This window comes from Scatophagus argus, chromosome 16 (assembly GCF_020382885.2).
Source record: "Scatophagus argus isolate fScaArg1 chromosome 16, fScaArg1.pri, whole genome shotgun sequence".
NCBI lineage: Eukaryota > Metazoa > Chordata > Actinopteri > Scatophagidae > Scatophagus > Scatophagus argus.
The window spans coordinates 1,946,886-1,964,217 of record NC_058508.1 but is presented as its reverse complement, the minus strand read 5'-3'; the positions used below and the strand labels follow the sequence as shown (position 1 = coordinate 1,964,217).

General features: G+C 41.6%; 2 protein-coding genes across 3 annotated transcripts; one reads left to right on the top strand and one right to left on the bottom strand.

The window, feature by feature from the left end:
- The first annotated feature begins 346 nt into the window (after positions 1-346).
- On the top strand, positions 347-8,630 carry gps1 (G protein pathway suppressor 1). Its single transcript, XM_046414400.1, has 14 exons — positions 347-535; positions 1,864-1,956; positions 2,943-3,124; positions 3,788-3,952; positions 4,577-4,712; positions 4,964-5,041; positions 5,291-5,351; positions 5,906-5,991; positions 6,340-6,434; positions 6,528-6,633; positions 6,784-6,864; positions 7,084-7,221; positions 7,305-7,439; positions 8,196-8,630. Exons 1-14 carry the CDS (start codon positions 503-505, stop codon positions 8,268-8,270), a joined length of 1,464 nt encoding a protein of 487 aa, XP_046270356.1. The 5' UTR covers positions 347-502; the 3' UTR covers positions 8,271-8,630.
- Positions 8,631-9,404: 774 nt separating this feature from the next.
- LOC124072755 (fructose-bisphosphate aldolase A-like) lies at positions 9,405-17,062 on the bottom strand. 2 transcript variants are annotated; one of them, XM_046414402.1, is made up of 8 exons: positions 16,908-17,062; positions 15,623-15,739; positions 14,760-15,026; positions 13,723-13,883; positions 13,399-13,482; positions 12,267-12,441; positions 11,978-12,177; positions 9,405-9,935 (listed from the first exon to the last, which is right to left on the bottom strand). In XM_046414402.1, exons 2-8 carry the CDS (start codon positions 15,732-15,734, stop codon positions 9,840-9,842), a joined length of 1,095 nt encoding a protein of 364 aa, XP_046270358.1. In that variant the 5' UTR covers positions 15,735-15,739; positions 16,908-17,062; the 3' UTR covers positions 9,405-9,839. The 2 variants fall into 2 exon arrangements, with proteins under 2 accessions (XP_046270358.1, XP_046270359.1); XM_046414403.1 differs by having other exon boundaries at positions 15,623-15,772; positions 16,908-17,025.
- Between the last annotated feature and the right edge of the window lie 270 nt (positions 17,063-17,332).

Below are 17,332 nucleotides of genomic sequence, written 5' to 3'. Positions count from 1 at the left end.
AAGCATGTTACAAGTGTGAACACTGTGGATTACAAGAAAAATTGGAGCATGTATTTTTATGTCGAAGGTATCAACAAGTGTATGATACCTCAGAGTGTTGAGGCAAACACTCAAAACAGTACTCCAGAGGAACCAGATGACTCTGAATTTAGGAGAATTTTTACAAAGGAATTCAGGTGAGGTGGGATATGGGACAATTTTTAGGTTTTTAGAGAGGGTATCGGGAGAATTTACGTTAATTATGTACTGTCAAAGTTGTTCCAGTCCAGAAGGTGGGGGTAATGCACCTAAAAATTGTTTTCCAACCACCATTACACATCAAGAGAAGAAGAGGAATCTGTCAAATTGCGCCTTCCCGCTAGCCGTAGCGAAGTTCGCTCGGCACCGGTAGCTGGTGAGATATAACAGCCGCACTTAGAGGCTCGGTTGCTGGACTGCACGCTCAAGTAAACATCTTTAATGATATATTCACCCAAAGGCGTTGAAGTCAGAAATAAATAAGATGCCTTTGCCTGTTCAAGTCTTTAACTTTCAGGTAAGCCTTAACCCTTGTTGTCATTTTTTTATTTCCAACCAGGAAAGATAAGCTGGAAACTGAAAATGAAGCATCTTCAGTACCAGCTTCCCACCTTAGCTGGTAGTCAGCTAGCTATGTTAGCCAAAGAAACTTAGCTAACATTACGATTCATGGTTAAATAACATCATTTAAGACCACGCAAGCATCATTAGTTCCGTATGTTAAGTAACATCAGACGTATAGGAAGAAACACGTTTTTGGATTAAACATTAATTTGATAAGGTCAGTCTTTCAAATGGTTAGTATTTTTTGCTAAAGGTAACGTTACTGCCCTCTCCTAACGTTTCAGTGCATCTTAGGGAAGGTAAACGAAGGGATAGCTAATAAAGACATATTTATTGAAATAATCACCGTGCCGAATCAAAATCTCGATATGTTGTAAATGCATGTCTGTTTAAAAGTAAGGCAAGCCATTTGATATTGAGATTATTTTAATAGAGTTTAGAAATGAAGACTGGCAACTGACAGAAGGCCTATTTTGGCTAACATTAACCGTGGCAATACCAGCACTGTTGTGTGCGCTGGCACAACAACAAACCGCTCTCGAAGATTATTTTTCACTGAGATGCGTACATCTTAAGTGTGACTGCTCGTCAAAGCAAAACACAACAGAGACTGAAGGACAGTGTGTGTTTATCATTGTAGCCTGTTGCTAACGAAACATAGCATTGCCAAGCCAACTTCCTGTTATTAGCAGTTAGCCCTAAGTAGCAGCTAGCATGTGCATGAGCCTGTCCACCTGTGTCTGTGCGTTAAAAATATTACAGAGCAAATGTTAGGCTAACGTTTGTCTGTGGCGACGCCAGATTACCTTTAACAGTCATTCTCCTCCCTTGTTGCTAACCCCGGTTAGATACAGCCCTCAAACCTATTGTGAGTAAAGTCAAGTGTTGTCCACCGACATCAGCATACATATTGACGCCGTGTTCACTGTGCAGGACAATGTTTCAGCAATTTCAATAAATTTTCCTCATGGGCGTTCACCGATACAAGGGCAACTGCGTTTTAGAAATGTAAACCCGCTCTTAAGACTATTTTTATAATTGAAATTAGTGTGGACACATAACAACAATAAAGCACAGTTATTTACATTGCGGCGTTTAACCCACATTAAACATCATGAATTTACCACAAGCAAGGGAAGTTTAGCCTTAATGATGTTTATGTTGTTGTGCTGGTGGAATGGGCTGCAGCTCTTGCTTTGTTATTGTTGTTCCTTCTCACTAGTTAGCAGTTTTTTTTAAAGTGTTTTTTCTGCTAACCTGTCCCTGGTTTGTTTCTCCCAGGGGTCTGTGGAACCCATGCAGATTGATGCAGATCCCCAGGAGGACCAGCAGAATGCTCCAGAAACCAACTACATTGTGGAGAACCCAACACTGGTACTGCCCTCAGACTTGCAGTTGCACACACTTAACCTACCACTAAACCTTGATGGTGGCACACAATCTTTTTTTGTCCTCTGTGCGTACAGCAGCACAGGATAACAGCATAGCAGACTGTATGCAGCTTTCATAGAGACTTGTCTCAAAATGACCACAAAACTGATTGCAATGGAAACAGAAAGCAGCCTGACTCCCTTTTGATTGCCAGTCTTGGCTCCAATGCTGACTGCTAGTGAAGCTGGCTAAACTACCTTTGTCCACCTTAGCTGACAGCCTGAAATACAGTCCGTGATGTGACAAGATTTTAGAACTCAGTTTTGACCAGAACACACGCTTTTATTTTTTTTTTAATATTATTTTTTCTGTGTGTAAATATGATACTTTTGGGTCATAGATGGAAAAAAACATTGCAATGTGAGTCTTACAGGTAAAATATGATGTTCATAAAGGCTGTTTTCAATTCAGTTTATTTATATAGCGCCAATTCACAACAAAAGTTATCTCATGACACTTTCCAATTAGAGCAGGTCTAGACCAAACTCTTTAATTAAATTGTAAATAGAGAGAACCCAACATTCCCCCTTGAGCAAGTACTTGGCGACAGTGGCGAGTAAAAACTGCCTTTTATAAGGCAGAAACCTCAGAGCAGACCCCGGCTCAAGATGGGCGGCCATCTGCCTTGACCGGTTGGAGCTACTTATCAGTCTTTGCACTTGTCTCAGAAAAGAGGTGTAATGAATTATGGTCATTATTGTCCTTGAATTTGATGTTATAGTTTGAGACTATTGAGTTTGAATTTGTTTCCATGCAATACATGAAAGAATAAGTGTGAATGATAGTTTAACATATGAAAACAACCCAAACTTTCCTTCAATAGCACTACTGTGACATCAATCCCGTCTAACAGACTGTCACGTTGTAATGTCAGCTGAACATTTGAGTGAAGCAGCTTTATTCCTTCGCCTGTCCCTCCCTTTGTGTAGGACCTGGAACAGTACGCAACCAGCTACAGTGGATTAATGCGCATTGAGAGGCTCCAGTTCATTGCCGAGCATTGCCCTCAGCTCCGAGTGGAAGCACTGAAGATGGCCCTCACCTTTGTCCAGAGGACCTTCAATGTTGACACTTATGAGGAGATCCATCGCAAACTCACCGAAGCCACACGGTATTCTTGTTAATGACTGCTTTTGGAGAGAGTTTGTATTTGAATGAGGTAATCCTCGTTTGTGTTAGCAAGCTGAGCAGCGTACCCTTACTAAAGAGGTTAATGATGTTTCAGCTCCATGTTTACTTGAAATTAACAGAGGAACTTTCACTTTGAGAACAGGTGTTGGACAGAGGAGCACAAATATGTTTTTGAACACTACGCTAGATGAATGCTGTGTTGTTGTATTGGTGACATGTATGGCTGTTTGGAAATTTATGTACAATGTTTAGGAAGTCTTGTATGTAACGTGCTAAAGAACAGTTAGCAATAAATATTCCATCAGTGTCAAGAAGCAGAAGTAAGACTCTGTTGTTTCACCAGACACTGCAGCTACCACAATTAGGCTGTCTATGCAGGCCTTCAGTGGATTTAAGTTTAGACTTATCTGCTATGGCACACATTTAAATTAGATACTGTGGTGATTTACTTTGAAATGTCATGTCTTCACAGTCAAATGTTGCCTAATAGAAATCAGACCTGTTATATGAATAGAATTGAACAAAGGATTGGCAAATCTTCGCTCAGCTCTACAAAAACAGTGAAGTCAGGTGGAACTGTAAGCTGAATTGTCACAATCTGACAGAAAAAATATAACCTTTTCACCCTGTTTTTAACCTACAGGGAAGTGCAGGGTGTGCCGGACACAGTACCTGAAGGCGGGGTTGTTCCTCCTCCTCTAGATTCAGCCTGGGCCGAGTCCACCAGGAAAAAGGCTCTGCTCAAACTGGAGAAACTGGATACTGATCTCAAGAACTACAAGGGAAACTCCATTAAAGAGAGCATCAGGTATGATGGGACAGGGCGTAGTTTATCATGGACGTTTTTCAGCATCGCCGTTCTTACAGAAAACCCAGTCGTGCTTTTCATGAATGTTCTGTCTAAGAAGAATATGAAAACGTGCTTAAATTAGTCAGTGGTAATTGAATACAGCTGAAAATTGAAGACTTAGGTTAAAATGGTGACAAAGTTAAACAAATACGATTTGTAGCTACCAAAACCAGTACCTGGGACTGATGAACAAGCTGCTAAAGACATCATCAAAAAGCACTCTCTGTGAAATGTATAAACACAGAATGGGGATGCGTTGTTGTTCCACCTTTAGGCAGACAGCAGAGGTGGTGACAGTCAAATCGACTTCTGTGTAAAAAGGGTGAGCCAGCAGGTCGGGACGCACAAAAGCTGTTCTTGAACATCACGCCTCTGTTGCTTTTAGAACCCCGGCGTGCTGTATAAAATCACCTACAAGGGCACCGGTGTACCAGCGATGTTTGTTTCAGCGTAGAAAAGCAAAACTGGCGTAATGAAAGGTCTTCCTGTATGGCAGTATTGTAGTATTTGTGTTTAAAAAGGTGTATTTACCACCTCTTTAACTCCTTTGTGCCCTCCTTCCCTTCTGTTCCCCCCCCTCAGGAGAGGCCATGATGATTTGGGGGACCATTACCTGGACTGTGGTGACCTCAGTAATGCCCTCAAGTGCTACTCCCGAGCCAGAGACTACTGCACCAGTGCTAAACATGTCATTAACATGTGTCTGAATGTCATCAAGGTACAGCAGGATGGGAATACAATGTACTGCTGCTGCATTCATGTCATATGGCAGTAACCATTGCATCAGCTGTTGTTAAATTTCAGTGTGAATATATTCTTTACACTTCCTTTTTGTGGATCTCATTACAGCATTGAGCACCTTAAACCTGAGATATGTGTTTTCAAGAGCAGCTGTTTTTACACTTTGTGCGTTAGCAATGAAATTATATGAAGTATGTCCTTTTTTCTTTTTTTTTTATGCGCCCACAGGTTAGTGTTTACCTCCAGAACTGGTCTCATGTGTTAAGCTACGTCAACAAAGCAGAATCCACACCAGAGATAGCAGAGGTGAGAGTTCTTAATATCAGCTCATGCTCCACATGCTCTGTCTTGATTGTGTTAAATGTCCAGCTATAAATGACTAAACAGCGTAAATATTAAATACGAGCGATGGGTATTGTTACCACAAACTGCAGTGGTTTGCAATGCAGCACAAAACCACTTGTGCAAGCTTTTTGTTTTTTTTCTTTATCAAAGCTTGTTGTGGAGATGACCTATTGCCTTCAGCTGATGCCGTTTGTGTTTGTTTTTGTTTAGCAAAGAGGAGAGCGCGATAGTCAAAATCAAGCAGTCCTCACCAAATTAAAGTGTGCTGCAGGTAAGATGGTGTTATGCTCTGTGATGTTAATGTCACCCAGTACTAAAGCAGCAAAGTAGCTGCCTGATAACCATGTCTTTTTTTTTTAAGTATGGATAAATAAGAGCTGATTTTGTACAGTGTTAAAAAATGTTCTGAAAAGAAGAATCAGCTTTATTGACAGTATATATATTTTTACATACACACACTGAATTTGTCTTCTGCATTTGACCCATCCTTAGTTGAACACACACATGCAACACCCGGCAAATTACATGCAGTGAAACACACACAGGAGCAGTGGGCAGCATCAAGCGCCCGGGGAGCATATTGGGGGGTTAAGTGCCTTGCTCAAGGGCACATCAGCCATCTAATGGGGGGGGGGGGCATTTGTCGCATTAATCAGTGGGGGGATCGAACCGGTGACAAGCCGCTTCTCCAACCTCTAGGCCACGGCTGCCCATTAACAGCTACTACAATGAAAACAGTGACTTGTAATTGCTGTGTCTATAGAGAGCAGTAATGTATGATTTTTAGGAAGCTGTTAAGTCTTATATTGTTTATTGGTGTTTCAGGCCTGGCAGAGTTGGCCTCAAGAAAATATAAACCAGCTGCCAAGTGCTTCCTGCAGGCTTCTTTTGACCACTGTGACTGTCCAGAGGTGAGGGGTGTTAGCCTGTGGTGCATTCATGTTACAACTTAATCACCAAAGCAACCTGTTCACGTCAGGTCCTCACTGGGCGTAGAGAGATCTGTTCTTAAAACAATGTCAGCATCCGCAGAAAAATGCATTCCATGATTCAGCTGAAGTTAATCTCTGTTAGTCAAATCAAGATTGGGAGGCTCTGTTTAATACAAAAATTCTTCTTTGTGTCATACCTGAAAACACTTCAAGCATTTTGTACTAAATAGATTGAAGTAACTGAATCTTAATAAATTTAAACAAAAAAACCTGTCACAACTCTGATTAGTTATGTGTGATTGTTGGTGTTGTGTGTGTTTCATGCAGCTCCTGTCGCCCAGTAATGTAGCTGTGTATGGAGGCTTGTGTGCTTTGGCCACGTTTGACAGACAGGAGCTCCAGCGTAATGTCATCTCCAGCAGGTATGTGGACATAATTTTAAGTAAATGGAAACTGAAAAAAAAAAATATCTTGAATAAACAATGTATGCATTCATAATCTTTGTCTGTCTTTAGCTCCTTTAAGTTATTTCTAGAGTTGGAGCCACAGATCCGTGACATCATCTTCAAATTCTACGAGTCCAAATACGCATCCTGTCTCAAGCTGCTGGATGAAATGAAGGTGAGAGCAGAGTCCTTTGTCTTCGGCTAAGGCTACACACAGTGCTGTTGTGATAGAAATGCCATAAGCCCAGCAGTTATGAGGTTAGGCATATAGTATGATCATTTTGAGCGTATGTATTGAGATGAGTGACTGTGGTGTTTCCTCAAGGATAACCTCCTGTTGGACATGTACCTGGCCCCACACGTCAAAACACTGTACAGCCAGATAAGGAACAGAGCCCTTATTCAGGTGAGACATAAACACACTTGGCGTGCTTCCATCCACATTTTTAAGTGTATAAAAACAGAAGTGGGAAATTGGAAACCTGCATACGGTGTACACACTTCTTCTACCTTTTGAAATGATTTGATCAGCGATCACTTTACGATGTGAGAAACTCTGTGGATCAAATCCACACCGTTTTCAGCCAGCGAGCACACAGCTGATGTATGTGCGATGTGTGTTCAGTATTTCAGCCCTTACGTCTCAGCAGACATGATGAAGATGGCTCAGGCCTTCAACACCACAGTAGCAGCTCTGGAAGATGAGCTCACTCAGCTCATACTGGAGGGGCTGATCAATGCACGGATTGACTCCCATAGCAAGGTGAGATACACGTACATGCAAATGTTGACAAGAGTCATTTCTTAATTGAGTCTTTCTAAACTGGTGCTCTGACATGTTGATAGATTCTGTACGCGAGGGATGTGGACCAGAGAAGCACCACATTTGAAAAATCACTTCACATGGGCAAAGAGTTCCAGAGAAGAGCCAAAGCCATGATCCTCCGAGCCGCTGTGCTGCGCAATCAGATCCACGTCAAGGTAGAAAAAAACAAAAAACAAATCATCTTACTGGTCTTCACTGTCTAAACTGAATTTCTTTATCTAACAGCAGTTAAATGTTTAATTGTTAGAAAAACACTCTGACAAAGTACTGAGTTAAAAGAGGAATTCTTCCCACCATGCTGATGGAAAGTCAGGTGAACGTTTTTGGAGCTTCACAGCAAAAAAAAAAAAAAAAAGTAAAAAAGTTTGTTTAATGTCAGAAAAACAACATGAAATATCTTCACGTAATCCAAGCCTGCAGAAGCCCCTTGAGCACATTGACACCATGAGTACATGTGTTGGAGCTTGTGCACACATTTCAGTGCCACAGTATCCCCTGGGTGGTTGCCGACCCCTGGTCTAGACTGATCAGCCACAACATTTTTGGACATTTGCTTTGCGAGCTTTAGATGTCTGGCGTGTGCCAAAGAACATCCACATGATTGCCAGAACCCAAGGTTTCTCTACAGAACATCGCATTGTAAACAGATGATTAATGTTACCTCACTTCAGTGGTGTTTAATGTAGTGGCTGATCAGTGTATAATTAGCGTGATAGCTACATTTTAGTCATTAATATCATGGTTTATGTCAGTACTAGTATATCACGATACCCCTAACTGTAATATGTATACCTTGCATACATTTGTAGGCACAGTGATTCCCAAGCTTAAGTTAACACAACTGCTTTATATTTGCATGTATTAGGACATGTAGACACCTTAGACTGATAACTTTTGTGTCCACTCCTCAGTCTCCACCCAGAGAAGGCAGCCAGGGTGAACTGACACCAGCCAACAGCCAGACCAGGATGAGCACCAATATGTGAGGAGGATGATGGCGTTTTCAAAGTCTGCATGCTGACTATGCTGACAGCAGCTGTGGACTAATAGTTCATCAACACCAACCCCCTATCTTCACCCCACCCCACCCCTTCTCCTGTGTCTCTGCTGGAGACAGAAGTGACACACAATATAAAGACTTTAATCTTCTGAATTGATCTCTGCTCTCCCCATAAGATGTTATGAGGGGGGAGGGGGGGAAACCCTTTTGTTAGTCTGATGACTTGAAATGTGTTGTGATGGAAGCTCAGCACTTCAGCTGTACATTAGAGGTAGGAGATGCACTTTGCTCTGCTTACACAAGCCGAAACAAGGTTTTAAAATAAAATTACCTGCCAAAACATACAGTCAGTGGTTGTTTTCGTGCATTAGCTCTGTTCTTAGTGGAATATTCAACCAATAGCTGAACTAACATAGATGGATGATGAAGCTCCTGCGTGTCTGTATGTGCTTTAAATAAAAGGGGCCGCAATTTTAAAGGTTAAAGCATTTTTTTTTCCCCATTAAGCCTTGGTTCATTTTTCAATACAGATGGAGGCTTTCTGATTATCTGAAAAATTGCAGAACTCAATTCACGCATGTATGGAGTTGTATAACATTAACCCTGCATGAATGTTACATTATGGGTGTGTTTGAAGTTAGTAGTCACTTGTGTAACTTAGAAATCCATGAAGTTGCATACAGGTGTACAGGAAGCTGCTGAGAAGGAGCAGAGTCCATTTTCAACCCTGAGGCACAGAGAAAAGAATAGCTGTACTGTACTGATTCCCACTGCAGCTATGGCAAACTAATATATTTGACACATTGTTGATACTGCACTAGATAGTAAAGAACCAAGTTCCTGCAGGGGCAAAATAAAATGATTAGATTAGAAGTGCACACTTTATATTCAGTGTTATCTCTGAATTCTTTACACAGCAGTTGGTGATATGGAAGCTGAACTGGGAAATAAAAAAAAAAAAAAAAAAGCAGAATCTATTTTCTAACAAAGCAGGGTTAGAATAAAGCAGCACCTTCTCCACTCTACAAGTATAGGTGTAATATATGTGTACTTAAACATTACCTCTGACTCCTTATCATCATCAGCAAATGTACACAAAGTGATCAGAACAACACGGGGACATCCTTAATCGTGGAATATTTAATGTGAATCTTTTTCTTTCCAGTGTATATACTCTGATACTGTATATTCATTAAAAGATCTTCTACAAAGTGTCCCTCCAGCAGTTGGTAAATGGAGGCACATAATTAAGTTTATGTTAGGAATTACAAATTGAAGACAATTCTGTATGGGAACTGTCTCATGTGTGTGTGTTAAAGTGCACAAACACAAAATAAAGTGACATGACAATCGTGAGTATGGCCATAGAGTAACACTGCCTTCGCAAACCCGAAGTCAAACCCGGAAAGCAGGATCGAATTGAAATATTTCTACTGAGCATATGGGTATCGATGTCATCTTTTTCAAATTGTAACATTTTTCTTTGCAGGAGCTCAGTAGGCGCTAATCGCTAATGGAGTGTTGTTGAATGTTTGGTTAGTCACTCCTGAAAACCTCAGTAGGCGTGGTCAGCCACAAACAGAGACTCCTCAGCTGCCGCTCCTTTCGCTTCAGAGGAAACATACTTCCCCACAGCTGCCAGGCTGTTATTCTGTGGAGAAATAAAAAAACAATCAAAGAGCCATTAAAACATGGGGTTCTGATGAGTTGGAATGCTTGTGCTTCACTGATGTATCTTCTTCCCCTCAGCCACAGAACTCCCATTGTTGTCTAAGAAATTTAACAATACATTAATGCGTCCATAACACTGGGTGACATGTTCCTTCATTACCATGAACACACACTTGGATCCCACATACACCGCCCTGCTGCCATAAATACTCGGCAGAGTAGCAAATACGGACCAATCTACTGCACAAAATAGTCTCCAACAAATTTGTTAATATTTTAGTAACCAGCTGTTTTAGAAAATTAATGAGCAGGTTTTTTTTTTTTTTAATGAAACGCTATATTTCTGAGATGTGTAAAGATTAATAGCTTTATAAGGTTTGAGTGGTATCACAGAGAGATCAATTAAAAATAGGCGCATAAACTATTTATGCTCCCATTTACTTACACTAACTTAATTCAAACAAAATGTTCCTTTATGACAACATTTGGTTTCCACAGTAAGTGGAAAAGTAACTCGCCTCGCTGATTTCCTCCCAGATGTTGTAACAGTGGTTGGAGATAATAGAGTCAAATGTTTGGACATGGGCGGCACGGTGGTGCAGTGGTTAGCACTGTCGCCTCATAGCAAGAGGGTTCCAGGTTCCAATCTCGGTCTGGGCCCTTCTATGTGGAGTTTGCATGTTCTCCCTGTGCCTGCGTGGGTTTTCTCCGGGTACTCCGGCTTCCTCCCACAATACCAAAAACATGCACATTAGGTTAATTGGCTTCTCTAAGTTGCCCCTAGGTGTGAGTGTGAGAGTGTGTGGTTGTTTGTCTTTGTGTGTTGGCCCTGCGATTGACTGGCGACCAGTCCAGGGTGAACCCCGCCTCTCGCCCGTAGTCAGCTGGGATAGGCTCCAGCTCCCCCGCGACCCTGACGGATAAGCGGTATAGAAAATGGATGGATGGATGTTTGGACATGGTGCTGACAGTTCACATCTACTGTCTGAGTGCAATTTTACTGTAATTACACTTGAGTGAGTATTTTCATTTTTGTTACTCTGTACTTGTATTTCACTACAATCAACTGGTGGCTATAGTTACTACTTCCTTTTCCTTTTCATGCTTTACATTTCTAACTTATAATGTGTTGTGCTAATGAAATATGACCCATTATTGTGAATTAACTTGTCCAACAGTAAGTATAAGTTTTTAATGAAGGGTCATGAGTTAGTCACATCTTACAAACAGCCTTTTGCTGATCTCTAAAGCATTTATTATCCACTAATTAGTATATGACTGGTAACTAATAGTTTCCACCTATAAACCCTGTATAAAGAATGTCACATATTAGAATGTGGCATAAAACATTACATGCTAAGGCATGAATAATAATAATAATCATTCACCAACATAAGAGAAAATGTAATAAATGAGTACTTGTGAGTACTTGATGGGAACATCTCAAGAACACTTTTGACTTCTATCAGTGATGGAGTATGACTTCTACATTTGGTTACTGCCACCATTACTTAAATTAAGAATGTGAATAGTTCTTCCATCACTGAAGACTGGTCACAAATTGTGCTTTATACAATACATAGTTTTCAGAATTCCAATTATAACAACCTGTCATGTTTGTCCTTTGTAATTTATGTTTATTGCATGTTTCTCTCTCTCTCTCTTTCATCCTCTCTGTCCTGTCTACCTCTTCTTCCCCCCCTTCACCCAGCCGACTATCAGCAGGATAGTTCTCCCTTGCAAGCCGGGTCCTGCCCAAGGTTTCTTCCTGTTAAAAGGGAGTTTTTCCTTGCCACTGTCTGCTTGCTCGGGGGCTCAGGCTCTGGGTCTCTGTAAAGCATCTAGAGACAATTTTGATTGTATAAGGTGCTATAGAGATAAATTGAACTGAACTGTATTGAGCCGAGCATGAACCATGGTCTTCTATATGTGACTTTTTTCTTTGTGGCTGAGAGCTACCCTGTCAGGAGTCTTCCGGACCTCTGTGTTTCTATCTCTCCCCTCCTCATCCTCCCTCCTTACCAGGGCTCTCTTGATGTATTCATCCTGGCAGGCCTTGCCGTTCTCTTTTTTGCCTCCCCAGGCCTTCAGTGCTGAGGCCTGTAGGGCCCGGCCGAAGGAGAAGGTGAGGGCCCAGGGACGGTGCAGGGGACACTGGTTGATGGCGTTCAGGTTGATGGTGGCCTCCTCCTCACTCTGACCACCGGACAGGAAGGTCACACCTGGGTGAAGTGTATGAAGGAGGGTCATGTGGAAATAAGGCACAGATGTGACAACTGTTGCTGTGCAAATATGTACATGTCCATCTTACCTGGCACAGCAGGGGGCACAGCGCGGCGCAGAGCGGTGACAGTTGCCAAGGCGATCTCTTGAGGGCTGTACTTTTTGGGACAGGAATGTCCAGCGGTCACCATGTTGGGTTTGAGCAGTGTGCCCTCCAGATAGACATGGTGGTCAGACAGTGCCTTATAGACAGCTGCCAACACCTGAGAGAGACAGCAACACTGATCTGATTACCTTGGTTCCAATGAAATCTTCCTATTTCATGATCACAGGCACAGATTTGACTGGGCTAGAGGATCGCTGCCGTGAGTTGGTAATGTCACTTGGTCTAAGAATATGAAATTTCTCTTTGGTGAACCTGAATAGTATCAAAACATACACTTCCTTCCACTGCACAACAATGACTCCAAAATATCTCTGCTGCCATCTTTGTTCTGGTGACATCATTTGGAGCCAGAGTCTGTGCAGGTGGTGGAGTTGTCGTATTGAGTTCCCACTCATACACCTCTGACCCAATCAGGAGAAGAGTTCGGCTGTTAATCGTGATGTTTCATCCTCTTTTTATAACATCAAATGACTAATGACGATAAAACAGTATTAGAACCTGTCCTTGAGCTTTCCATCAAGATGTTTTGGCTTCACCATGGTGCAGCTTCAGTTGTGATTTGTTTGCTGTCCCAGTGGTCTGAGAGCTGCTAGCATGGCAGTGGCCTCTTTATGATTCTAAATAACCTTTTTATTTGCTCTATTTGGTGAAGTGGAGGTCTGTAATAGCAAGTATAAGCTGACATGAGTGTTTTGCCGAAGAAGCATGGACTGTGACATCTATTTGCCTGCTTTTCAGCCAAGTGTAAAAACAATTTGCTTTACTGTTTTTATGCACAAGTTAAAAATGTGAAGGAAAACAGATGAGTGGACACATACCGGCTTTCACCTATTACGTCTCATAATTCCACCATCCAAAACTTATGCCACTGAAATGATCACACAAAACATGCACTACACACATTACTAGATGCTGGCCAGTACACACAGACTTATTTTTTGCCAAGACTCTTAGTTTCATCCTATCAATCATGAACAATAATGACCGTCTAATATCTGTAATTTCAGAGGTCGGTCTGTCAGTTCATCCAGTTGTTACAGCTTCAATCACTCACCTTCTCAGTCACATACTGGCAGCGCTGCAGGTCGTGGTCACCGTCTGGAAGGATCTCAGGCTCCACAATGGGCACGATGCCATGCTGTTGGGATGGGCAGTTAATCAGTGGATGGAAGAGCACATAGCCACCAGCATGTCGACACCAAAAAAAAAATATAGCACTTCCTCTCTTAACATTGTGACTTGTGCACCAACTGTCACACGGTTAGTTTAAATGGAACTTGCGTTGTGTAACAGCCGTTTGTACATCTCTGCGTTCAGAAATCAGATTCTTACACTGCAATGTAAATGTGTGGCGGGGTTTTGAGTGTGTGAGTCTAACCATTTGGCAGATGCTGGCATAGCGGGCCAGCACGTTGGCGTTCTCCATGATGGCCAGTTCGGACGGGGTGGTGGGGGTGATCTTTAACACACATCTCCACTTGGCAAAGTCAGCACCGTCCTTCTTGTACTGAGCGCAGCGCTCATAGAGTCCGTCCAGACCTGACGGGGAGACACAGCACGTGGGTGTGAGTGATGAGCGATATGTGGACCGCACAAACGCAATAATGAGGTTGGAAAAGGAGGCTTGAACAAACACCGCCAGAGATCTTTCAAACACAAATACATTCATTCAGATATTCACTATGTAGCTAAATGCACCTAAGACTATAAGATCTCTGTCTACTGCGGTCAAGGCAGATGGTCGCCCATCTTGAGCCGGGGTCTGCTCCGAGGTTTCTGCCTTCTAAAAGGCAGTTTTTCCTCACCACTGTCACCAAGTGCTTGCTCAAGGGGGAATGTTGGGCTCTCTGTATTACAGTTTAATTAAAGAGTTTGGTCTAGACCTGCTCTAATTGGAAAGTGTCATGAGATAACTTTTGTTGTGAATTGGCGCTATATAAATAAACTGAATCGGAAAAAAGCTGAATTAATTATTAGCTGTCATTTGTCTGTGCTTTTTAGGGACATTGTTTGCCTTTATTTTATTTGTATAAAACATGGTACTTTGACCCAATTTGAATTTTTTTTTCTTTAGCAACTTTCTTTCTTTAACAAGTTGGAACATCTTTTAATGTGTGGACCTCAGGAAGACATTTTCATTTTCAGAAAGGAACTAAATAAGCTTATTTTTTCAACAACTCGAAGCTGCATATACAAAATGCTCTTCTTTGTGTTTCATATATGGCTTTTATATAAACATGAGCATAACCAGTAGGATCAGTGTTGACTGGTGGAAACCCACAGCCTCCCTTCACTGTATGTCCTGATGACAGAACAAGACCTCAGTAATCAGCACTCGTCAATATTTGTGGGCACACAACTAATGTATCTCGTGACACAGGTATTCTACCTGCCCTCATTGTAGCACCTCTGTACCTTGAGTGGTGGTCTCTCCATTTGTGCCAGCCAGGGGCACCACACCCTTATCCACCTTGATGCCCACCACCATGCCCTTCTCTTTGACCAGCTGTGGGAAGAGCTTGCCATCGTCCGTCTTTTGGTAGAGCGTCTCATGGAAGAAGATGACGCCTCCGATGCAGGGGTTGACCCTGTCTTCAGCGGTGAAAAGGAGCTGGCGGTAAAGCCTCCTGTTTTCCTCTGTATTCTCAGTGTTGATGTTCTGGAAGCGCTTGGCCATGCTGCCTGGAGGTGCAAGGAGACAGGGAAGAAGGTCGTAATGAGAGATACTACAGAGCGAAACAAAATTTTAAAAGACAAAGAAAACTATTACGCTGCACTTTAGGAAGTGTAGAAGTGGAGTTTGAACAATATAAGAATTAAAAAGAAACGAATGTGTGATATGGATCTTAACATGTGATATACAAGAACTGTGACCAATAAATGTAGTGAGAACAACCTCTTACAGCTTAAAAGTAAACTTCTGGCGAACAAATATTTGATATATTCTTTTTAGGCCAACATTGATTTCTACACAAACAGCAGTGCATCTGAGATGACTTAAATTCAGGTTGTAGTATAAATGTGTACGTTGATGGATTTAAAAATGGAACATGTTTATGTACTTTTATATTTTCAGCAGCTTCCTTTAACTTGAGCAGTTCAAGTTATTCACTTAACTTCTTTCAAGTCTAAGTATCAAAGCAGCACACTGATGTTCTGTTTTTATTGTGATTACTGTGGAACTGAGCTGGTGTGTGTGTGTGTGTGTGGTTAGCAGAGTGTGTGTGATCACGCTACACGCCAGTCACACAGTCGGCGTGCGCCTGATGTAGTCGCACCTGTTGATTCATCAGCTGCCAGGATGCCTTTTCCAGGGGCGACGATCCTCTGAGCGATATCACTGAGCTCCTTCTTCTGCTCAGCACTCAGGAAGGGATACGCGTGGGTCATGTTGACTGAGACGGAGACGAGAAGAGAAAGACAGAGGCCTCGTAAAGGAAACAGAATAAGATCGTGCAATCTTCCAAAAATCCCAGATGATTACGCTACACTCTCCACATCTGAAGAGAAATATTAAGAGCAGTTTTTCTTTCTTCAAAAATGGTTTCATGTTCCAAAATTTGTTGAGCTTATAGCTTACAGCTATGCACTGAGAGCAAGCTCCACTCCATCCAGGAATTCAGTTTCAGTGAGGAAAATAACTGAATTCTATTTACCCATTTATACACAACATTCTTTTATGTTTCTTTGCATGAACCTCTGTATATGAAAACATACAAAATCAGTCTGTCAATCCCTAGCCACTCATCATCAAAAGTACATACATATTTAAACAAAATTAACACAATATTATTTAAATACAATGAAGAATTAAAAAAAAAAAAGGCAGGAAAATACACTATATAGACAAATGTATTGGGACACCTTTTCATTTTTGAATTCAGAGCTGTTTTTACATTAGCCTACGTAAAAGTACCTAAAAGTTAAGATTTTAGCGACTTTTGCTAAATAATTCTTATAGTAATACTTAACTTGTTATTTTTTAATTGTCTAATCTGATAATCTGATTTTTTTTTCTCCACAGCTTGAAGAGCTCCAGGCGGCAGCTGACAACACCTAAAGCCAATATAAATCACCGCTGAAAACTGCGTCACCGTCTGCCCTTTAAGTCTGGAGACTTGACTACATAAAACCTCTGCCGCATAATGGAACTGGAATTGTTTTCCTGCTTGTGCTATACAGGAGTAGCCTTATGAATAGTCTACTGTAGTATTGCAGCGGCATGACGATGTCACAGCTTCCCGTGACAGCACTTCCGTGTCCTTGCCAAGCCATCTGAATGACTTTGAGTTGTAGTTCCCAAGTAGGCTCCAAATGGGCCTCCAGAAAAACGTCAAGACAAACGACGTCGTTACATTAAGTTATTTTACTGTGGCGAAGAGAGAGAGAAGACTTTATAATTTGAAATTCTAATAATAACAAAGTTTCAAAAGTCACTTTCAAAAAGTATAATAAGGGCGTGACAAGCTAAAGTAACGAACACTAAACTACGTGAATATCAGCAAAACTGTCACCTTCTCGGTTAATGTGTTAAATTTTGGGATGGAGAAAATAAAAACTCACCAGACTGTTGCTACGTGCACTGACAGACGGAAGCAGACAGATGCAGGAAGCTGCTGTTGTAAAATGGGACAGATGGAGAGAAGGACCGAGCAGAGGGGCGACGCCTCCTCTGCGAATGTCCAATCAGAACGTAGCGTTCAACGGGGCTGACTGAGCCTTCATCCAGTAGGACGACATTGTACTTGTCTCGTTGGGCTCTACCGGCTTGAATGATGACGCCCAAATGTTTTTGTCGATAAACCCTAATCGTTGTCTTACAGGCAAATAGTTCATAAATTGATGAAAGCTCTTGCCAGACAGCTCTGCAGAGGTGTTTTAGACTGGCCACAAGTATTCTAAACATTGTTAACAATTTTAACCTGGTCTACTTACTACATTTTCAAATGTGACACTCAAAAGTGACAGTGATAACGTTTTAAACATCA